General features: G+C 39.4%; 1 protein-coding gene across 1 annotated transcript in view; it reads left to right on the forward strand.

Annotated features, from left to right (window-relative positions):
- The window catches only part of jhy (junctional cadherin complex regulator), a 63,360-nt gene extending 42,609 nt beyond the window's left edge, over window positions 1–20,751 (forward strand). Inside the window, exons 6-9 of the mRNA XM_057821442.1 lie at window positions 1,765–2,038; window positions 8,061–8,147; window positions 10,705–10,833; window positions 16,105–20,751. Coding sequence (XP_057677425.1) covers window positions 1,765–2,038; window positions 8,061–8,147; window positions 10,705–10,833; window positions 16,105–16,308 — 694 coding nt within the window. The 3' untranslated portion in view covers window positions 16,309–20,751. The remainder of the gene's footprint in view (window positions 1–1,764; window positions 2,039–8,060; window positions 8,148–10,704; window positions 10,834–16,104) is intronic.
- Window positions 20,752–24,190: the final 3,439 nt, after the last annotated feature.

Genomic DNA, 24,190 nt, shown 5'->3' on the forward strand with positions numbered 1-24,190 from the left:
ATGGGATGGTCCGGGGGACCGCTCTGGGTCCCGGCGGGATGTCAGTGGTTCCTTTGCCGGAGCTGCAGGGGGAGGGGTGTACTGCGCTCACTACCCCCTGATTTGTGGGGCGGTGCCGGGGCCCCAGGGTGATCCCCGTGTAGCATTTCCACTTTTCAGCTGGACTATTACAGGTCTTATTGGGTTCTCGCATGTCTAGATGCAAGTAGACACACTCAGGTAAATGAGATCTTCGGTGCCAATATTAGCGATCAGGTTGCATAGAATAGGATGTCAACATATCAACACTTATTTATTTATTTATTTTCCCTTCAGGCATGACAAATCCGAACAAACATACAGGATTTATATTTGTTTACAATTAATTCAATCCGAAAAGAAAAGGGCAGACGGGAGAAGCCGAAGCTTATTGAAACCCGCCCCCAGTATACCATATGGGACGCCGAAAATATCGAATAACAATTTTTGAGACTCAGATTTCGTAGTGATCACAAGTTTTTCTTTTTCTTTTTTTTTACCATCCCTTCTGATCTGATCTGTTCATTTTCCCAATAGTCCATTGTTGATCGTGGCAATGTGCTCGTTATGTTCATTAGATCCAGTGGATTAGTTCATAATTCAGTGGTTAGTTTATTCAGTTGATCCGATCTAGAAGATAGGGAATAGCTGCGGACTGATGGCAGGCCGTGTCCGCCACCCCCCTTTCGTCGACTTAATCCTCGTCGCAGTTTTCATTCCTTGCTTCCTCCCGATGAACATTCATCTCAAGGTTGCGCAGCTTCGTAGTAAGTTGCATCGCCATTCCGGTTTTGGATTCAGGGCCTGGGGTACTGTCGTCGCTAGGCCCTTCTGACCTCATAAGGACCATCCCAGCGTTCACTGTCCCACCTGGCACAATCTCCAATCCCCTGCAGAAGCCAGCAACGCACCAAAAAGAAAACATCCTCGAAATCGTTCCACTTCGAGTGTGGTCAGACACAGCGGCCGCCATCTACCCCAGCTATCCTCCACATATCCAGACTTTAAGGTGTTTTCCGGGCAGGTGCGTCTGACCGCATTGTAAAGATCTTGGCCAGGGCACACAGTGGCCAATCGACCAGTTCCGTGTCTTTACAGAATTTGAAGTCAGTTGTCTGTGCATTTACAGCCAACAGCTGATCTGTCCTTGTGAGTTCTGTTTGCATTGGCTTTGTGTCACCTTTGTTTATTATTTATTTTTTCCTCTTTTATTTTTGTCCTCCTTTGTTTTGGGTATACTCTGTTTTGTTTACAGTTTTGAGTTGCCACACAGACATTATTTACCATTTCTACAGTTTTTTTTTTATGTCCAAGAGTTAGCTTGAGTCAGCAACATATATTTTTTTAAATAAAGTTTGTTTATACTTACAGGTGATGTACATAATACTGGGTTGAACCCAGTGGGTTCCCCACCTCACATCTTGGGAATTGTGTACGCTCCCGATAACGATGACACCACTATGTTCATAGGTTGCATAGGAAATTAATGTATTTTTTTGTTGTCGTTTGTTTTTCACCTTTTCTGTCTGTGTGCGGGGGTGGGCCATGAAAATCTTCAAAGAACCGCCCCCCTTATGATTCTCTAAAGGGGCGCGTTGATCATGTTTGCACCCAGGCCCGTTCACATTTGTACCGCCACTGTACTGTCCCATTATTTTTTTCTTTAAAGTGTGTCTTTAATTGTCCTTCATGTTGTTATACCACAATATACATTTATCATGACCAAACAATATTTCTGTCTTTCAGCACACATGCAAGTGCATTAAAATGCCACTTTCCCATTGAGGAATGTGAACAAAAGTGGGGTCCAAATGAAGATTGCAATAGGCAAAGTCTCGAAGTCTTCGCGATACCTTCAAGTACTTCACACAATACCGGTGTCTATACAAAGCTGCCACCTATTATGCCGGAGCAGTTCTTGAGTCAAAGTGTGAAGGCAATCAAACTCCAGCATATAAACAGTACTCCTGATTTCTTGGCACAGATGGAAGATAAGATAAGGAAAAAAGCCAATTATAAGGTTGGTTTGAGCTACAATATTCTGTCTTTTTCCTTTTTGTGCTTTCAGATCTTTTACTGGATGCGCTACAAGGCCTTAAATCAAGCAAGCATTCTGTGTATTCACAAAATACCCTAATTAATTGGTTGAGGAGCTGTGGTTGTTTATTGCGGCAGCAAATACTTAAATTGTGCGGCATCTCATTCTAATCCCCATATACTGAAGAGGTTATACTACTTTGAAGTCACAAGTAATCCCCTCAGCAGTCTCCATCCAGGGTATGCCTAATCCATCCAGAGGGTATTAGTTACTCAGGGCACAAAACATCAGGTTAATTGTCTTGCTCCTCTAAGAAACACTTAATTGCAATAAGATGGCCAGAACTGCTGGCTCTGTAAAGCTGTTTTAAGATGTGTTAGACGATTAAATGGTTATACAACAGGGACCGTGTAAGGTGTAGGCGTAATTTATGGAGAGAACATAGGACATGCCCCCAGCTAAAAGGTGGTTTTAACAACCCTTGTTTTTGAAAACTATGATGGGAATAGATGGCAACACGACAATCACTTGTGCAACTGTCTACCTTTGTGATTTTGTGCCATCTGTCCTTGAAAGAAATGTGTTTGCCAGTCTTAAATCAATCTGTGAGTTGAGCTCAAATGATAGCAAGGATTAATGACTTATCAATACAGTGAGTGCTCGAGTTACCTGACCAACGACGTTTCAACTTTACAACGCCCGTGCCTTGTCCTCCATTTAGTCCCCAGCACCATAGCTTCTGCTGAGCTAGTGCGGCGTGCTTGTTTGTAAGGGTGTAACGGTACATGTATTTGTATTGAACCATTTCGGTACGGGGTGCTCGGTTCAGAACGGAGGCGTACTGAACGAGTTTCTGACGTAGTGTAACCCTTACTTTTCGAGGCTGTGAGTCGATCGGGTTACAGTTTCTTTGCGTAGATTATATTTACTCCGTCTTCTCTACTATAATGAGGACCAACACGGTGGGACATAACCCAGAAACGTCAACGGCGCGACAACGTGGCTGCCGCGAGAACGCAGTGAAATGCGGCCGTTAATCAGCTAATGCATACCAGTCGCAGTGCGGCCGCGTGTTAGACACGTCCCAGAGGCGGCTCAACGCGACGCACGCGAAAACAACGGCAGAGTTTATTATTTGACGCGAGACGCGGCACTCCTGCGTAAATACTACTAGCTAGGACTCGTGTAAAAATACAGTGGAAATGGTCGATTTTCAAACTAATATGCAATTGTAACCCACTTTTTGAGTCCATCAGATCTCTTGAGTGGTAGATCGGGGCGCAGTTGACTTGTTTTTGTTGATTTACTGCTGTCTTCTCTGCTATAATAATAACCAACATGGCCCCGTGTTCAATACAAAACCCTCCTACCACAACAAAACAAGTAGAAACTAATATTCACATAATATTTATTTATACAAAATAAAATATACAATACAAATGAATAATACATCACATTTGTAAAATATAAACACAAAATAAATAATAGCCCATTTAAATAAAATGAATTAAAATGAGCTAAAACATCTGTAATTAAATAATAAGAATAATACACAGATCCTGCTTACACAATTAAATTTATTAATTTCTGTTTAACTTGAGAAAATCCACCAATAAAGCTTTTAAAAACCGTTCATAAGAAAAATAAATGATTCATTGAGGCATTTCATTTGTAAAATGCATGTTAAAATTTTTGTCATTGGGATTCCTTTTCTCTTTAGCACATGACTTCTTTTTTTGTTCTTTCTTTCAGAAAGATAGCAGACCAATACGTGGGGTCTGAAAGGCAAATTGTTGTTGGATTATTATCTTTAAATACCCGCTAATTTTTGAGCAGAATTCTAGCTTTGTATAGGCTAATGGTCCTATTGTTGAAAGCACAAAAATGTGTAATAAAGAACTAGCACATTTATATTTTGCATTTTGTTTTCTTACTGTACCGAAAATGAACCGAACCGTGACCTCAAAACCGAGGTACGTACCGAACCGAGATTTTTGTGTACTGTTACACCCCTACTTGTTTGTGTTTGTGCACTGGAAGGGTCTTTGCCTTTTTCGCCTTCCTTAGCCTATAGCCATTATGGCTCCAAATGGGTCTTTTAGGTCTAGCCAAAAGAAAAGCAATTACCATGGAAATGAAGCTTAACATCACAAAAAGAACGGAGAAAGGCGAGACATTGATAAACATCGGTAAAGACTTGGGGCAAAACACATTGTAGTCGATGAGCGATGAAGAAATGCGAAAGTCAATGCCATCGTGCTGAAAGCCAACACACTGGGCGTGATACGACTGTAGCGGCAAGTGACAGCGACATGCATCCCCCTCTGCCTGTGCGTCATCGCTCATCTCTGATTGGCTATGAATTTGGAGGACATTTTAAAGCCAACAGTTCCCATACTGCAGTATTTTTATTTATGTCCTAGAAATCATACCGAAAGGTATCATAAAGTACAGTCATGGACGAAATAATTGGCACCCCTGGAATTTTTCCAGAAAATACAGCATTTCTCACAGATATTAATGAAATTACAAATGTTTTCAGTATGAGTGTCTTTATTTCTTGGATGTGCATTGGAAAAACACAAAAAGCTGAAGAGAAAAGCCAAAATGTGCACCCTCAACTCAGTATTTGGTTGCGCATCCTTTAGAAGAAATAACAGAAAGCAATCGCGTTCTATAACCATCAACAAGTTTCGTGCACCTCTCAGATGGAATTTTGGACCACTCTTCTTTTGCGAATTATTCCAGGTCTCTCAGATTTGAAGGGTGCCTTCTTGCAACAGCAATTTTGAGATCTCTCCATAGTGTTCAATATGATTTAGATCCAGACTCATCGCTGGCCACCTCAGAATTCTCCAGCGCTTTGTCTCCAACCATTTCTTAGTGCTATTTGAGGTATTTTATGGGTCAATGTCCTGTTGGAACACCCATGACCTCTGACGCAGACCCAGTTTTCTGACACTCCACCCTACATTCTGGCCCAAAACATTTTGATAGTCTCCATATTCGTGACTCCTTGCACACAGCACCAGAGGCAGCAAAACTATGCACTGTGTTTATTTCTTTGTAGGCCTCATTGTTTTTTCTGGCAATGGGTGCCTTGACAGTGTGCAAGGAGTCATGAAATATGGAGACTATCAAGATGCTTTGGGCCTGTCATGGGTGTTCCAACAGGACATTGACGCAAAACACACCTCAAATAGCACCAAGAAATATTGACAAAGTGTGGTGTGTGGATGTCAATTTCCAGGTTGGCCAGTCCTCGCAGGTTATTTGTCGATCAATAAATCCGTTGCTGATTAGTTGTAGTGCCAGGTGACAGTGACAGAAACAGAACCATTTTCTCATACAGCATCACTGGTCCGCGTGTGCATGTGTACGTGCACGAGCACGAAATTTCACATGCAAGAACATCGCCTGTCGCAATAGGGTTGGCGATTTTCGCCTCGTCTCGCTCATTCCATAGAACAGGGGTTTTCAACCCAGTCCTCAAGGCACACTGTGGGTCCTGGTTTTTGTTCCAGCCGATCCAGCAGAGACAGTTGAACCAATGAGGCTTCTGCTAAAACAAGCCACACCTGACTGCAATCAACTGATTGCACTTGTAAAACACCAGATTGGGGAAAAAGTGTTGTCATCTTGTTTGGTAAGAATGAAATCCTGCACCCACAGTGTGCCTTAGTGGAATAGGTTGGGGACCCCTGCCATAGAAAATGTATTGAACACGAGCGACATTGCCTCCCACGAGTTTTGCCCCTTATACTGGGTTCAAACCAAAGTTAAACCATCACATTCACACAAACCTTGCGTTGCCAAAAGTCAAAGCCCGCGAAACCAAACAATTTCCAGTTTGCGTACCCTAAAAATAAGTACTGTAATGTAACGAATCGGGTCGCGTGTATGCTTCAGTTCGCAGTGTTGATATGTTGAGTGTTGTGTTTTCTGGCCTGTCCCTAAACTCACCACGTTTCAGCAGTGAGAGAAGGAGGTGTGAACAAGTTTGCTGGAGCAAGAACGCTGTTTTTTTTGTTTGTTTTGATGGCGTCACAATAGTTGTGTTCAGTGCTTACAGTTGCAAAGAAACCATTGAAAACCCAAACTCTCCATCCACCGCCCAGCATTACTGGTAGTTCAGCCACTTATTATTTTTTATTTCAAGGGATTTTATTTTATTTATACGAAGTAGTTTGACGCAAATCTACACTTCAATGGTGAAATCTGACTTATATGGAAATTTGGGTTACGCCGCCAGCATAGGAACGTAACCCGTTTGTAACTCAAGGACTCCTTGTCATGTGTTGGCCGCCCGAGTTCAATTTTGAATACCCTGTCATCATTATAATCGAGTAAGCCATAAATTGTCCTTAGATACTTTTTCTTGTTTACCTTAGCGAGATCAGCTTTTTACATTTTTACTCCAAAGCTACCTCAAAATAATACCCCAAGTATCACCGTAATCACCAAATTTTTGTTCCTCCAAGACCGATGTTTCTTTGTCATGCCAATCAAATTTTACGCTCAAAACATCAAACTTTTTTTTGACAAATTGCCTGCAGTCACTCATTCCACAGTGGTATGAAAAAGTATTGGAACCTTTTGGAATTCCTCACATTTCTGCATAAAATCACTGTGCTAGTGCTTTCTGTAAGTGTCTAGCAGACACTCTAGGGTTCTTTTTTACTCCCCAGAGTATTCTGCGCTGAACTCTTGGCATCATCTTTGGTGGACGGCCACCCCTTGGGAGAGAAGCTGTGCCAAACTCTCTCCATTTGTAGACAACTTCTCTGACTGTCGATTGATGAACATCCAGACTTTTAGAGATGGTTTTGTATCCTTTCCCAGATTTATACAAAACACAACAGACAGCTCTTTTGACCGAGCCATGATGCACATCAGATAATGCTTCTCATCAAGACAATTCTTACCAGGTGTGTGTTTTGTAGTGGGCAGGGCAGCTTTAAATCACTTATGAGTGATTGGGCACACACCTGACTTAAATGTTTTGGTAAAAATTGCTTTCAGTTGCTTTAAGTCTCCTTCGGCATAGGGTTCACATAGTACTTATTTTCCCCCTTCTGTCATTGTTTGCATGCTATCCTCATTAAAAATTGAAAACCTATAAATGGTTGGGTGGTTTTAGTTAAGGCAGAGTTTTTTTCATCTGTGTGATTTTGACAAAGATCAGATCACATTTGATGGTGTTTTTTTGCAGGAATGTGAGAAATTCCAAAAGGTTCACATACCTTTTCATTCCACAGTATCACTTTCTATGTGCGTCACTCTTGAGGTCGGCTTGAATCGGGGATCTGCGACGTGTTCTGCAGTTTTTTTTTTGTTTTTTTTTTTTACTGGAGAAATGGCTAAATACATTCTAGCTGACAAAGTGAAGATGAAAGAGCGATGTATGTGCTGAAACTAGTGGTATTTTAAGCACTGATTGAAAATTACATATACAAATTAAAGCGTAAAGAGATCAAGAAATCTAGGCAAACACTAGCGACACAAGGAACTTTGCAATAGTTTGGGAAACAGCCTTTCGTACAGACTTAATCCAGGTATCTGGATCAAAAATGTTAAAGGTATTTAAATTAAAAAGCTCAGGTGGAAAGCCAATCAAAACCTTCAAAATGGTACCAAGATCATGCCATTTCGTTGACAAATAAGGGAGCTATAAGGAGCTTTAAAGGTTGCTGAATACCTTTGTTTTTCCCATTACTATTAAATATAATGCTTATCTTTTGGTATAAATGACCTTCATGTGAAAGATGGTTGGTCATGATGGCAAACCCAGATGCAGTCTTTTTTTCTGCGCTGCCTCAGGACCTTTCACACTAAGCTTGCGCTTGTGAGAAAATGCTTGAGTTTTTATCGCAATCAAAGCAAAAAAAAAAAAAAAAAAGACGCAATGTTGTTATCTATTGAGATAGAAGAAGAGTTCAACTAGACTTGACCGTGGTGCACAGAGATAATAACAATGTATCACAATTCTCTCTAATATTCTCAGATATACAGCCTGAGAGAATACAAGGAGTTGAAACTAGATGTGAAGTTGCAAGGTCTAGGTCCTGACTACACAGCAGTAAAGAAGCTTGTAAGTATCGCACTTAAAATGTTCCATCCATCCATCTATCCAGCAGGGGCAGCAGCTTCAGCAAGGAATCCCAGACGTCCCGCTCCCCTGCAACTTCATCTAGCTCCTCCAGTGTCGCACGAACTTACCCTATCAAACACCTATCTTCCCTCTTCGCTTTTCTTATCCTTCAGTTACTAGACCACCCCCCCCCCCCCAACACGGTGTCCTCTGGTACGAATACAGGTAGTCCCCGGGTAACAAACGAGTTACGTTCCTACACTGGGGATGTAACCCAATTTTCCGCGTTAGTCGGAATTAAACGTTTAAGTATTTCTAAATACTTCCTAAATCGTAAAATGACTATCCAAAAACATGTTTCATATGTCATTGTACTGTCCTCGTCAAGACGCTAGAGCTAAATCCTACAGTACTGAATACTAAACAGCATTTAGATCCTGTTTTGCAAGCATAGTAAAAAAAAATATGAAAATTATTATTCCTATGAGGCTCATTAATGCACTGTTGATGATACTCCATACCATCAAAATACAGTCCTGGCCAAAAGTATTGGCACCCCTGGAATTGTATCAGATAATGTTCCCAGAAGATGATTGCAATTACAAATGCTTTGGTAGTAATATATTCATTTATTTTGCTTGCAATGAAAAGACACAAAAGAGAATGATTAAAAAAAAAAAAAAAAAAATCATTATCATTTTAAACATAACTCCAAAAATGGGCCAGACAAAAGTATTGGCACCCTCAGCCTAATACTTGGTTGCACAACCTTTAGACAAAATAACTGCGAACAACTGCTTCCAGTATCCATCAGTGGGTTTCTTACAATGCTCTGCTGGAATTTTAGACCATTCTTCTTTGGCCAACTGCTCCAGGTCTCTGAGATTTGAAGGGTGCCTTCTCCAAACTGCCATTTTCAGATTTCTCCACTGGTGTTCTATGGGATTCAGGTCTGGATTCATTGCTGGCCAAGTCTCCAGTGCTTTCTCTCAAACCACTTTCTAACGCTTTTTGAAGTGTGTTTTGGATCATTGTCCTGCTGGAAGACCCATGACCTCTGAGGGAGACCCAGCTTTCTAACTCTGGGCCCTACATCATGCTGCAAAATTTGTTGGTAGTCTTCAGACTTCATAATGCCATGCACACGGTCAAGCAGTCCAGTGCCAGAGGCAGCAAAGCAACCCAAAAACATGAGGTAACCTCCACCGTGTTTGACTGTGGGGACCGTGGTCTTTTCTTTGAACTCCTCGTTTTTTCCCCCTGTAAACTCTATATTGATGTCTTTTCCCAAAACGCTCTACTTTTGTCTCATCTGACAAGAGAACATTCTTCCAAAACGTTTTTGGCTTTCTCCGGTAAGTTTTGGCAAACTCCAGCCTAGCTTTTTTATGTCTCTGGGTCAGAAGTGGGGCTTTCCTGGGTATCCTACCATAGAGTCCCTTTTCAGTCAGACACCGACGGATATTACGGGTTGACACTGTTGTACCCTCGGACTGTAGCACAGCTTGAACTTGTTTGGATGTTAGTCGAGGTTCTTTATCCACCATCCGCACAATCTTTTGTTGAAATCTCTTGTCAATGTTTATTTTCCGTCCACATCTAGGAAGGTTAGCCACAATGCCATGGGCTTTACACCTATTGATGACACTGCGCACGGTAGACACAGGAGGGGTCTTGTAGCCTTGAGACTGCCCATGCTTCCTCACAATTTTGCTCCTCAGACAGTTTTTTGGTCTTCTTTCTTTTCTCCATGCTCAATGTGGTACACACATGGACACAGGACAGAAATTGAGTCAACTTTAATCCATTTTAACTGGCTGCAAGTGTAATTTAGTTATTGCCACCAACTGTTATGTGCCACAGGTAAGTAACAGGTGCTGTTAATTACACAAATTGGAGAAGCATCACATGATTTTTCAAAGGGTGGCAATACTTTTGTCCGGCCCATTTTTGGAGTTTTGTGTAAAATGATCATGATTTAATCGTCCCCCCCCCCCCCCCCCCCCACCCCCACCCCATTCTCTTTTGTGCAAGCAAAATAAATGAAGACATTACTAGCAAAGCATTTGTAATTGCAATAATTTTCTGGGAGAAATTGCGCATTATATGACAGAATTGCAGGGGTGCCAATACTTTTGGCCAGCACTGTATATAACTCTGAAATATATGACTTCCAAAAGACATGAAGGAAAATCTTTTCAAAGTTATCTCCCTGGCTGAGTTTTCAGTTATCACTTATAGACTCACTTGCTCCTCTACAGATAAAATGCATTTACAAAGCAAATGAGAGTACCCATAAGAAGTCAAGTGTGCTTTGGCTTCAATATATTTTAATCCCCTATTGTACAAAGTGAGCATGTTTGACTAATTTACTCTAAATTGAGGCCTGCGTACCTCCAGGGCCGTGCCCATTACTGAATGATACGTATAATTGTTGATAGGCCAGGCAAATAGCTTCTTGGGTTTGGTTATATTGGGTTGTCTGCAGAGGCTCCTTTTTATATTCTGCATGTGAATGTCTTCTCATTTTCAATATTCTATTTTTCCCCATTTCCAGGCTGAAAAGGTGAACCAACAGAAGCTATATTCAAAAAGCGTCCGTGAGAGGAACAAAAACATGAGTAAGATGCCCTTTCTGTTGCCCAAAGACCCAGTAGTTAAAGACAGAAAAGTTGCCAGAATTAAGGTGTGTATGAATTTTTGCATACTCAAGCATGTGTGTCTGTACTTTTGACTGTGATAAGAAAAAACACAGCTTGTGATGAACAAAATAAAATTAAAAAAAGCCTTGAAGATTCTTTTTTAAATTGTTGTACAAACATTACATATTGACATTCTATACTAAAGTAGTATTTGCTCCTACTAAAATGTGATTTCTTTTTTTTTTTTCTTCTGATAACGGCAGATGTTGCATACAGTATATAACAATGGTATAACCTGTTCGTATTGTCCATGATTTTCATTTTGCAAATTGCATTCGATTTTTTTAGGGTACATTTTATTATGCAAAATGCCCAACTTGTATACAGCAGGAGTGTCAAACTCATTTTGGTTGATGGGCTACATTCACGGCTATGAGATCTCCAGTGGGTCTGACCAGTATATGTTTTCGCTAATAAATTAGAAATAACAGCAATGAAATAATCCGTTTCCCATATATAAGTACACGTAATACATACAGTCATAGACTTCATAATATATTGACACGACACGGGACGCGGGGTCGATCCATAGGGGGCCTAACTCCTTCAAAGCTGACCAAGTGGAAACACAGACGAAAAGCTTTTTGCGTTGAAAATTCTTGTGAATAAATGCTTAAATCTTTATAGATATGGACGAAAAACAGTCTTGATTCTTGGTTAAAAGAAAAAAAACAACAACAACAAACAAACAAACAAACAAACAAAAAACGGCCAGTTAGCATTTATTTTACGTAAATATGTCGAATGTGCTGCTAGTCTTTAAGCCACTGTGGCACCGCCTTATCACCACAAAGAGCTTTTTATGTCGAAAATTCTTGTGAATATAGGCTTAAATCCCTGAATTCTTTAAAGATATGGATGTAAAACTGTCTTGATTCTTGGTTAAAAGCAAAAAAACGGGCAGTTAGCATTTATTTTACGTAAATATGTCAAATGTGCTGCTAGTCTTTAAGCCGCTGTGGCACCGCCTTATCACCACAAAGAGCTTTTTACGTTGAAAATTCTTGTGAATAAATGCCTAAATCGCTGAATTCTTTATCGATATGGATGTAAAACAGTCTCGATTCTTGGTTAAAAGCAAAAAAAAAAACAAAAACAAAAAACAAAGAAAAAAATGGGCAGTTAGCATTTATTTTACGTAAATATATCGAATGTGCTTCTAGTCTTTAAGCCACTGTGGCGCCGCCTTATCACCACAAAAAGCTTTTTACGTTGAACATTTTTGTGAATAAATGCTTAAATCCCTGAATTCTTTAAAGATATGGATTTAAAACTCTTGATTCTTGGTTATAAAAAAAAAAAACGTGAAAGCTAGCATTTATTTAATTAATTTATTTAATTTATTTTTAACATTTCAAAATGCATGCATGGTACAAAAAATGTAATAATTACCTTGAATCCTCGAATAAATCACTCCTGAAACAATCCTTCCTGTTTGTATGCGGTACAGCTTTTTTACTTTTTCAACCTAAATCTGGCGCTAGATCGCTGCGTGCGTGTGTTTGAGAATAACTCCTCTTGATGCTGGGTGTGGGCAGGCCCCCTACTTAAAGGCGTGGCGCAGTGTCTGAGGGGTATGACCCGTCAATAAAATTTATGAAGTCTATGATACAATATTCCCACCCATAAATATTCACATTTACTGATGATTATCATGTTATGAATCTTTTTTTTGTAATCAACAAAACAAAAAATAGTGCCAATTTAACAATACGATGTTTTCATTTATTGTATTGTGTCATTACTGTATTGTGCAATCTCAAAGTTGTAAAACTACTACTTTCAACTCAACTATGAAGCTCCATCCACCCATTCCACTGTCAACATCATGAAAGAGTAGGATGTAGACATGATTTTAAATTTACATACATACATACATATCCATCTTGAAATCATGACAACTTCTACTTGACTCATCACACCCTACAAACTATAGTGGCAACTTTTCAGAATAAAAGTCCACTTGTGCTAAATGTAAGGCATCAAAATGTGTTGGGGCGTTACAGTGACATGTAGCTCCACATTTCCATTTGTAGAAACGTTTAACGAAGCATGCAACTTTTCATATTCATTTGTAACTGTACATGGAATTGCTTTCCAAACAATATGAAGATGTGATAAATAGAGTTGGGTAGAGTAGCCAAACATTTGAGTAGCATTACTTCAAAAATATTACTCAGTTAAAAGTTGTCAACCTAAAATTTACTCAAGTAAAAGTAAAAAAAAATAAAAAAGTATTCTGAGAAAAGAATACTCAATGAGTAACTGCTTACAATGTCATTTTTTTTTTTTTTTTTAAATAGCGGTATATGGCGGAAAACACCCAGGTGACTTAAAGTTCCGCTGTGAGACTCCCAATTTGGCCAACTTTCAAAATTGTCTGATATGCATGTGTGATACATCATTGGAAAGCTTAAAATCTCAATTTTCTGGGCGAAGAAAAATTTTGAACAGGAGGGCATTTAAAAAAAAATAAAAAATTTTTAAACAGCAAAACCCTATCTGGAGGTGAGAGCACGCGAGAGCAGAATTACAGACGCCATGACTTTAACGAGATATTATCGCGTACTTACCTTGCTTCGATCCAAAAACTCCATGTAGCATGTATCACTGAGTGTCAAGACACAGCTGTGAATGGCCACAGCTGGATTTTTTGGGGATTTTATGGGTGAAACATGGTAATATAACAAGGGTCGCGATGGAGAAATCGCAGACATCAAGGAATGGTCGAGATTTTCTTTTTCATATATTTACCCTTTTAAACTTTTTTTTTTCTTCCAATTTTTCTTTGGATCAATTATTTATCATCTAACATATCGGAGAAAATGCGACAGTAACAAAAAATACAATTAAGTGATAGTTATTACGTAGATATCCGTGACTTTTTTACAGATATTTTTTTCATTGTGACATAATTTGTTTAAAGGTTTAAAATATGTGAATAATTTTTTAAAGTCGTTTTTTTTTTTTTTTTTTTTAAAAACGAAATACAGTATAAGACATCAATTAATGATTCTAAGCTAAAAACCTTTTGAATAATAAATATAATTAATTCCCTTCGTTTTAAGGCTGGGTTGAAACAAAAGAGGTTGCGCGACATCTGTAAACGGGGGTTTTCAGGGTTAAACGGACAAATTAAAAATAGTTCGGGGGCCTAATGCGCCATGAATCTGCTATGGCAGCATATACATATTGTTCGATCAAACACAACAGTTCTTTTTGCTTAAAATACAGCAGTTTCTTTCAAAGAGGAGTGCAAGAGCAGAAACTGCTTTTTCAGTCTTGTCTGTGTTTTCCGCCATATAAATGTATTTTTCCACACATCACAATGTCATCTATGAACTGTTATTATTATAATACTATACCATGACCTACTACATAATGTTACTCAGTTAAAAGTTAAACCTAAAATTTACTGAAGTAAAAAAGTAAGTAAGTGAGTAACTGCTTACAATGTCATCTTTTTAAAACCTGTGGCATATGGCGGAAAAAATAAGAAATAAAAAGCGTTTTTATTATCACCTTAACTTACTGGCGAACGGAGCTTGGAAGAGACCGAGTGCATTTGTGTAGGTAGGGGCATAGACCTCATAGCCCATTGACATGACACGGGAAACGGGGCAGATTCGTAGGGGGCCTATTTTAAAAAACTTCAAATTCAAATATTTTCAAAACCAAAGTTGCTACCGACCTAAAACCAAACCCAGCGCCTACCTTTGCCATATTTGTTTCTCGATGAGCAGCGGCATCAAAAAATTCAAAGTCGTTCCCTTATAAAATCTTGATGAATTATTTTTTATATACAGTAAGTATAACACAACTTAAAATGGCTATACAAGTCTCAGATTTTATACTACATTCACAAAAATCCCCAAATGCAGAGACAATCACGTATATTTTCAGGATCAACAGCAATATTTAACATATCATATAGGTTTTTGACCAAAAAAGCAACTTTTTTTCTATTTACTGCAAGTTGTCAACAGCTGATAAATCACTCAATTTAACATCAGAAACTTAATATTTGAGGAAAATGCAGAATCAATTATAAATAATATTTAAATAGATTATTAATAAATTCTATATACAATCACAACTTATTATAGAATAGAATAGCCCTTTATTATCATTATACACTGTATTCTGTTAGTGAATGAGGCTAGCGGCCGCCTGGCGTAAACAGAGCTTTTCTGGCGAAAATTCTTGTGAATAAATGCTTAAATCCCTGAATTATTTATGTATATGGACGTAAAACAGTCTCGATTCTTGGTTAAAAGCAAAATAAACCATGCAGGTAGCATGTATTTTACGTAAATATGGCGAATGTGCGGCTCGTCTTTAAGCCACCTCCATTTCTAAACAAAGTAGAATTCTTGCGAATAAACGCTTCAATCACTGAATTATTTATAGATATTGACGTAAAACTGTTTCGATTCTTTGTTGAAAGAGCTAAAAACCGGGCAGTTACGCATCTATTATACGTATTTATGTCGAAGAATGATGCCAATGCCGTAGCGGTTCCCATTCTCCCGTTAATTTTTTTCACAATGTTTCAAAATGCATGCATGGTACGAAAAATATAATATTTATCTTGAATCCTCCAACAAATCCTTAGAGGATCCTTCGTGTTTGTATGCGGTACAGCTTTCGTAGTTCTTCCAAAATCCAAGCTTAAACCCGGCTTTGACATGACTGTGTGCCGCCTTCGACTATTACTAAATGAAGATTCAAGCTCGGCCCCTATGGTAAGGCGTCGCGCAAAGAATGACGAAGTGTCTCGTCAATAGGTAACGAAGTTTATGGTAGGGGGACCGGTGAGCTGCGTAGTTTAGCCATTTCACTCACACGCACACCATGCTCATATTTTTCTATTATTTTAATGGTCAGCATCACCTTTTCCTTTTTTTACCACCTGCACTAACCTTGGGACCCATGTTGATTTCTCTCACAAGAAAATCTGCTGTGTGTCGGTCTTATGAGAAAACAATTAAATTGCGACACTGTTATAAATCGTCGTATTTCGAGCATAAGCCGAGATAAATGCATGTCAAATTTTACGTGTGATGTCAAAAGGATCGTATGTCGATGCGGTTCTATGTCGAGGTACCACTGTATAAATCGCATCCGATTACAAGGCTCATTGTCAACTTTTAGGAAAATTGAAGACTTTTTGGTGTGCCTTATTGTGCGGGATACGCTCATTTTAATCCGTTTGAGTCCCAGCATCTTACAATAAGTCTTTCTTTCACTCTTAGGCTTTAGAATATGCTAAGACCATCGCCAAGCCTCTTACTCAGCACCCTCTATCAAAATCAAGTAAAAAACCACAGTCGGGAAGTTCCAATGGACACAAACCTTGTTTAGAGGATTGGAAAATTTCACAGCCGGCCACAGTGGACCTCGTGAAACGTCACCAAGAAGAAAAGGAGGCCCTCTTCAAAAAGGTGCATGTGGTTTGAGGAAATCTCAAGTCATTCTACTCAAAGACTGGATTCAATTAAATGCTGTAATGAAAAGATTATGTACTTGATCATGATATGAATAGTTATTAATCCTGGTTGCACAGCGGGTAATTGGTTTGCTCACAGTTCTGAGATCAGGGTTTCAATCAAGGGTGAGCAACGTCCAACTGGAAAAGCTTGAGATACAATGTATCGTAGCTAGGTATGGGAATTGATAAGATTTTTACGATTCCATTATCGATGTTGCTTAACGATTCAATTCTTTATCGATTCTCTTATCGATTCTAATTTGGACTAATGGACTCTATGAGGTTCTGTGTTCAATGTTTTATGGTTCATTCGCCTTGGGGTGTCTGTTAGAACACGAGGAGCGGAGAGTGGAGTTGGTATTTGGCACTTTTAATCTAACTTGGCAACAGGCACAACTATATACAGGCAATGGCACTTGATATGAGGATCGCTCAATGAGCAGATGAGAGCATGCGTGGAGAGATGTTGATGTAATTGTATGTGTGTGGACGAAGACTGGAATGAGTGGGTACATGTGTGGTTCTGAAAGGAAAGAAAATTACATCATATTAGTGCTGATGCAATGAACAATGCAAGTTGACTGTAAAGCAGTCACAAACAATAATGCACATACATGACTCGCGCAGTATAATGAGCACAAAGGTGGGGGGGGGCACACAACCCGGAAGCACGCTGCGTGCACGTGCAGTCATCTTAGCCATAAAGTGTCGAAAACTAACATTTACACTCATATGGATGTACAACATCATTTTAAGATGCTAAACTAACACATTCCCTCTTAACACAAATGTGCAACGCAGCGAGGACGAGCGGGAGCAACCAGCTGACGTAACAGTAAAAACATAAAATGGTCGCGCTGATAACGGTTCTAACTTATCATAAGAACTTTATGACATGAATAGGAAATGCTTACATTCGTTCATGGATGCACACAGATTAACACTTCCTCGCAGACATTTTACCAGGTGGCCGCACTCTGCTCAAAATGCACACCTTACACCTATTCTCGGTCCCAGAATACGCAGCGTGTGTGACATAGGACAATAACAGGAAGTAACTGACTGGTTGCTATGGGAACCAACGCTTACCCAAGGAACCTTTCTAACAGTAGTCTCTCTTTGAGTAATCATGTAGTCTTACTTGCCGAATTGACTGTGTGTAACAGGCGTAAATTACAAAACGTAAATCGTGCTGGTTGGAATCGATAAAAGAAAATTGTTAGATAAACTGCCAAACGATTCCATAGAATCGGAACACACGGAAGCGGTTCTCTATAGGAAGCGGTTGTCAATTCCCATCCCTAATTATAGCTGGTGTGGCAATGCCTATGAAGGCCCATGGAAAAGCTGGACCAAGTTGCTGGGGAAACTGACTGTTAAAGATTATTCTATATTTATCTTTTTCTCTTTTGGCCCGGGATCACCAAACCACTGACTGACCACAGCTTGACGACCTTCCATGATATAAATTCAAGCATGCATGAAACATGTCCACAGGGTTTGACATGGCAACAAATCTCCCACTTTTACCATCACCAAAGCACCTCAAAACCATTACATTACCTCCATCATGACAGATGACATCAGGCACTCTTCAGGGTGCTCTTTAAGGTAGAAGGTATTTTGAATACGGAAGGCTATCATTCATTTTCCAACATCATGTCATTCTTCCTACAACAAGACAATGACCCAAAGCACACTTTCAAATTACAGAAGAAATATTTGGGGAGCAGGTAGCTGCTACTAGCTAGCACAGGCGCCATATCTCCTAACCCCATAACCCCATTGAACTGTTTTGGGACCAGCTTCACCGTATCGTACGCAAAAAGTACCATCCAATTTATGGGAGGGACTTCTGGAAGCATGGGGGATAGGGTTGCCAACTGTGCCTTGAAAAATGTCAAAAAATATTCAGAAGCAAAAGTACGCGTCCCTTATTGAGTTTTCAAGGGAGATGCTTTGTCCCCTATTATCATCAAACTAAAATATAGTGTCTTATTTGTAGAAGTAACGAATACTGGTATGGTGCTTTCGAAGACGCTTATCCTGCTTTTTGACCAATGAGCTGACAGAACAATGATAATACAAAATCCCACTCCTCTCATTGGTCGAGGTACTGTCGCTAACAGACGACAACATAAGAATGTGGAAGAAAAGAGGTTTTGTGTGAAGTAAGAGTAAAAACCATGTTCAAAATGATGATAATTTTTATTCTTGTTCTTCTCTGTGTATTCCATATTCACTCACGTATTGTATTATATTTTTTGTGGATGTCCCTGATCCGATCACGTAATCGGAAATCAGGCCGATCCCGCCATTTTTCAGAGGATCGGAATTGGGTGAAAAAGATCGTGTGTTTAATCATAAACAAAATAATCCAGAAATACAATGGCATTGCCAGAAGACACAAAAATATATACGTTTTAAGCTCCACAAAACTCCTGGAAAAAGTGGAAGAGGAAGTACTGAAACTGAACAGTATTGTAACACGTTTGAAGCTTTTGTTCAAATATTAAAAAAATGGAAAAAATTCAGATTAGTATCTAATCGGGACATGGTAGCGGCAAAATTCAAAATGAGATGACTTCTCCGCTGCCCCACGGTGGCTTTTTGGCACTCTCGCCCACTCCAGGTAGGGTCACTGTCCTGCCCCGTGCATAGTTGGCCGTGGGGGTCCGGCGGTGTCCCATGTCGGCTGGGGTGTTCTGGCAGTGGCTGGGTTTTGGTGGTGGTGGTGAGGGGGAGCGGTGGTGCGTCCCTTATCCCTTGGCTAAAGGATGGTTAACGGGGCGCAGATAGTCCAGGAGAACACCCTAGATCCCGGGGGAATGACGCCAGTCTCCTTGCTGGAGCTGCGGGAGGGGGGATAGGCTGCGCTGGCTCACCACCCCGATCGGCGCGGGAGAAGCTGTGGCCCTGGGGCAGCCCCCGCGCAGCATTTCCTCTTGTCTGGAGGACTATCACATGTCATCACGCATGACCGGGTGCAATTAGACACACTCAAGTAGAGAAATGATCAGTCCCCAGGATTAGCGATAAAGCAGCATAGAACAGGATGTCAACATATCCACACTTACAAGTGATTCACAAAATAATGGGTTCTACACCTTACATTGCTGATTTGTGTATGCTCCATCCACCTAATCACTTCTCCCCCCCCCTCCCCCCTCTCCTTTTCCTTCTCGGTCATCAGGCTCCCTACAATATGTCAACCCGAAATACAATTAGCTAGCAATAGCTTTACAATCTTCATAGTTAGTATAGGCTGAACGAAAAAAAGCTGGCCAGATTCCGACTTTAAAGTGAGAATTCTGCAGATAAAAGTCAGAATAGTCAGAATTCTGGGAAGGAAGTCAGAATTCTTACTTTAGTCTCAGAATCTTGGCCACCATTTTAAAAAAAAAATTTATCTATTTTTTTATGCAGTACCCCTAATCCTCTTCCGTATATTTGGGGTGATCATTTGTGAAAATGTTATTGCTGAGGGGACTTTGAATGCACCTAAATTGAAGAAAAAAAAAACAACAACCTTTGCCTGAGAGGTTGTTTGTACTTTTTAAAACATGTATTTAAAAAAAAACGGCCTAAACCACACACATATACAGATACATAAAGGCTCAGGACCTTTAGCATTAATTTATTCAGTTTTTGGCAGGACAGATTTAATTCTAGTATATTTTGTACTAAAAATACATGGCTGATAATTCTTGTTTTTTCTATGTGCTTATATAACTCCCATATGCACCTAATTAACTCAGCCTTGAGTAAAATTATTATATTATCATTATAACAACAACCACATAATCATAATCACGTTTTCAGACCGGCAGGCTCTACCAATGAGGTGTCCCTTTTTTTCAGGGAGTTGGCAACCCTAATGGGGGACTTCTGGAAGCTTGGGGTGGAATTTCTCCAACACTGAAATCTTGTGTCTCCTAATAAAACAGCTGCATTTTTCTTGGGAGAAGAATGTCCCCTCACCCAATAGGTGGGGAGTCCCTCTTTGTGCAGCCTCACGGCGTTGCTGGCTGGCTGCCCCCTGCATTGTCTCTCTATGTAAAGTCACATGATTACAGATAGCAGATCCATGTGGAATCATTTTAGCCTGGTTAAACAAATTACTACACATGTAAATTTTCAAAAAAATAAATGTCGTTAACTCTTCAGATCCAACAATCTCAACATATTAACAGCAACAAACAATGCTAAAGGTCTGCAATGCTATAATTATTGCACATTGAGCATTTTTTGATGAAAGCATAGTTTGAAGGAAAAAATATTTCAAATAAAAAAATCATTATTTCTGACGATGCCAATGTCTTGACTGTATATTCTATTTATTTTGCAACTCATTTAATAAAAACGTGTGACTTTTCATCGAATATTGTCATGAAATAAAACTTGTCTGCGAATGGCGCAAAGACTTGTGGGGTCTCCTTCCCGTAACTGTGAACTTACAGTTGTGGTCAAAAGTTTACATACACTTGTGAAGAACATAATGTCATGGCTCTCTTGAGTTTCCAGTTATTTCTACAACTCTGATTTTTCTCCGATAGAGTGATTGGAACGGATACTTCTTTGTCACAAAAAAACATTCATGAAGTTTGGTTCTTTTATGACTTTTATGGGTTAACAGAAAAAGTGACCAAATCTGCTGGGTCAAAAATATACATACATGGATCTGAAAAAGCGAATCATTGACTTGAACAAGTCAGGAAAGTCACTTGGAGCCATTTCAAAGCAGCTGCAGGTCCCAAGAGCAACAGTGCAAACAATTGTTTGTAAGTATAAAGTGCATGGCACTGTTTTGTCACTGCCACGATCAGTAAGAAAACGCAAGCTATCACCTGCTGCTGAGAGAAAATTGGTCAGGAGGGTGAAGATTCAACCGAGAATCACCAAAAAGCAGATCTGCCAAGAATTAGAAGCTGCTGCAACACAGGTTTCAGTGTCCACAGTCAAGCGTGTTTTGCATCTCCATGGACTGAGAGGCTGCCATGCAAGAAGGAAGCCCTTGCTCCAAAAGCGGCACCTTAAGGCTCGACTGAAGTTGGCTGCTGATCACATGGACAAAGATGAGACCTTCTGGAGGAAAGGTCTGTGGTCAGACGAAACAAAAATCGAGCTGTTTGGCCACAATGCCCAGCAATATGTTTGGAGGAGAAAAGGTGAGGCCTTTAACCCCAAGTACACCATGCCTACCGTCAAGCACGGTGGTGGTAGTATTATGCTGTGGGGCTGTTTTGCTGCCAATGGAACTGGTGCTTTACAGAGAGTAAATGGGATAATGAAGAAGGAGGATTACCTTCAAATTCTTCAAGATAACCTAATGTCATCAGCCCGAAGATTGGGTCTTGGGCGCAGTTGGGTGTTCCAACAGGACAGGACCCCAAACACACATCAAAAGTGGTAATGGAATGGCTAAATCAGGCTAGAATTAAGGTTTTCGAATGGCCTTCCCAAAGTCCTGACTTAAACCCCATTGAGAACTTGTGGACAATGCTGAAGAAACAAGTCCATGTCAGAAAGCCATCAAATTTAACTGAACTGCACCAATTCTGTCAAGAGGAGTGGTCACAGATTCAACCAGAAGCTTGCCAGAAGCTTGTGGATGGCTACCAAAAGCGCCTAATTGAAGTGAAAATGGCCAAGGGACATGTTACCAAATATTAGCGCTGCTGTATGTATATTTTTGACCCAGCAGATTTGATCACTTTTTTTCTGTTCACCCATAATAAAGTCATAAAAGAACCAAACTTCATGAATGTTTTTTGTGACAAAGAAGTATCTGTTCCAATCACTCTATCAGAGAAAAATCAGAGTTGTAGAAATAACTGGAAACTCAAGAGAGCCATGACATTATGTTCTTCACAAGTGTATGTAAACTTTTGACCACAACTGCACATAGTTGGTGAATTCATAACCTGTGTGAATGAACTCTTTAAAGTGCCTGTGACAGCATAGTACAAATCTTATAATAACATTATTATGTGAATTACAATCATATTTTGAGAAGATTCGCCTATATACAACAATTTGGCAAGGTGCAGGTGATGAGAAATTAGTTTTTTAACCCTTTAACACCGAAGCCTATTTTGGCCGAATTTGCATGCCTCTGATGTTGCCTTTATATTTCAAAGAAAAAATTGTTCACAATGGCCAGGTTGGGTCCCTTTTTTCAGGACACCATAACCTCCATGTCCAAACTGTTGTTTTCTTCACTAATCAATTATAATCAACATTTTGGACCCACAAAGAGAAAGAATTTGCAAAATCTTTTTTTCAAAATTTGTAATATTGACGTCCCATTGACAACCAAACATGCTCGACAAACCGTTTTGGAGCTTGATACTATTTATTCAACTTGTCAGGATAAATATTCAATAGAAAAAAATAAGACTGAATAGTTTTATGTTTGACAATTCAACACAAACAGCAGGTATGGTCATACGCGTTTTTTGCCTCTACACATACTATGGTCAAAACACGTTATATACAGCGCAAAATAGTGAGGATTAAAAAAAAAAAAAAAAAAAAAAAAAAATATATATATATATATATATATATATATATATATATATTTTATCATCTGACACAAAAAGGGTTTGGAGGATATCTCTTTGTGAGGTTAGGTATTGTACCCATCACCTTATCAAAAGTATATACATGCAATCAAGCTTCTCGAGTACACACACCTATATACAAATTGAAAAGATTAGTAGAGAAGAAAAAAAATGAAATATTATGAAATATGAATAAAAGTATTTTCTAAAATATTGACAAGTAGTTCAGTTCAATTTTTTCAGGCATACGACTCAATAAAGTTTTTTTTTTTTTTTGCGACTCATTAGTTTCCTCTTGAACAGGACACGGAACTACGTCACAGATGTCACACAGCCTACTCTTCCGCCGTTTGCGCACTGCTGTGACACTTCTCTCTCCGTCACTTGCTGACTCATCCGAGGAAAACAACGAAAAATACGTCTGATCCTCTTCCTTGACTTCATGAAATAATGCATTCATTTACACTAAATTTAGCTCGCCAATTTATTAAAAATGTTCACATTAGGTTCGTCCTTCTTGACCTCACAACAGCTCTTTGGATATGTAGTCTTTCGTGCTGCTTTCGGTCAGTGGCGCCTCCAGAAATTTTTCATAGGGGTGGCCAGATGGGGCCACTTAAAATCTTGAGGTGGCACACCAAAACTAAAAGCCATAATTTCAGGTTTTCATTATATTATTGCAGTAAAAAGGTCAAGGGAAAACTATGAGAAAGACTTAAGGACACGGCTACTGATATACTTTGGTGTATTGTGTAATATTTGATGTTACTAATGATTTGTTGTGCATAGTCCATAACTGTCCAATCAACATTTTGAGTTCCACAGCAATTCTTATTGTTTTGTGTATATATATATATGCCATAAGGTGTAACATTTAACAAAACAAAATCATTTCTGGGGAAAAGCAGGTGCTGGCAGATAGAAATTAAAGCAAGTACAGAGGCAATCATATCTTAACTGGATATTTCGCAACCCAATGTTAATGTGACACAAAAATAATTATTAATGAATGAACAAAACGTAAAAAATACTTCCCAACAGGGATCAACAGATTACCAGGCTATGCCGTATGTGCAACATACACTCATATCGTTTTTTAATGTAACGCAAAAATAATTACTGAATTGTCTAATGGGATGAAATGCATAACTGATGCTACAACAATCTAACGATACAGTGCCCTCCATAATTATTGGCACCCCTGAAAAAGATGTGTTTTTTAGCTTATAATAATTTTTTTTAAATTCAATAATATGGGACCTTCGGGGTGCCAATAATTATGGAGGG

Source organism: Corythoichthys intestinalis, chromosome 18, assembly GCF_030265065.1.
Source record: "Corythoichthys intestinalis isolate RoL2023-P3 chromosome 18, ASM3026506v1, whole genome shotgun sequence".
Taxonomy (NCBI): Eukaryota; Metazoa; Chordata; class Actinopteri; order Syngnathiformes; family Syngnathidae; genus Corythoichthys; species Corythoichthys intestinalis.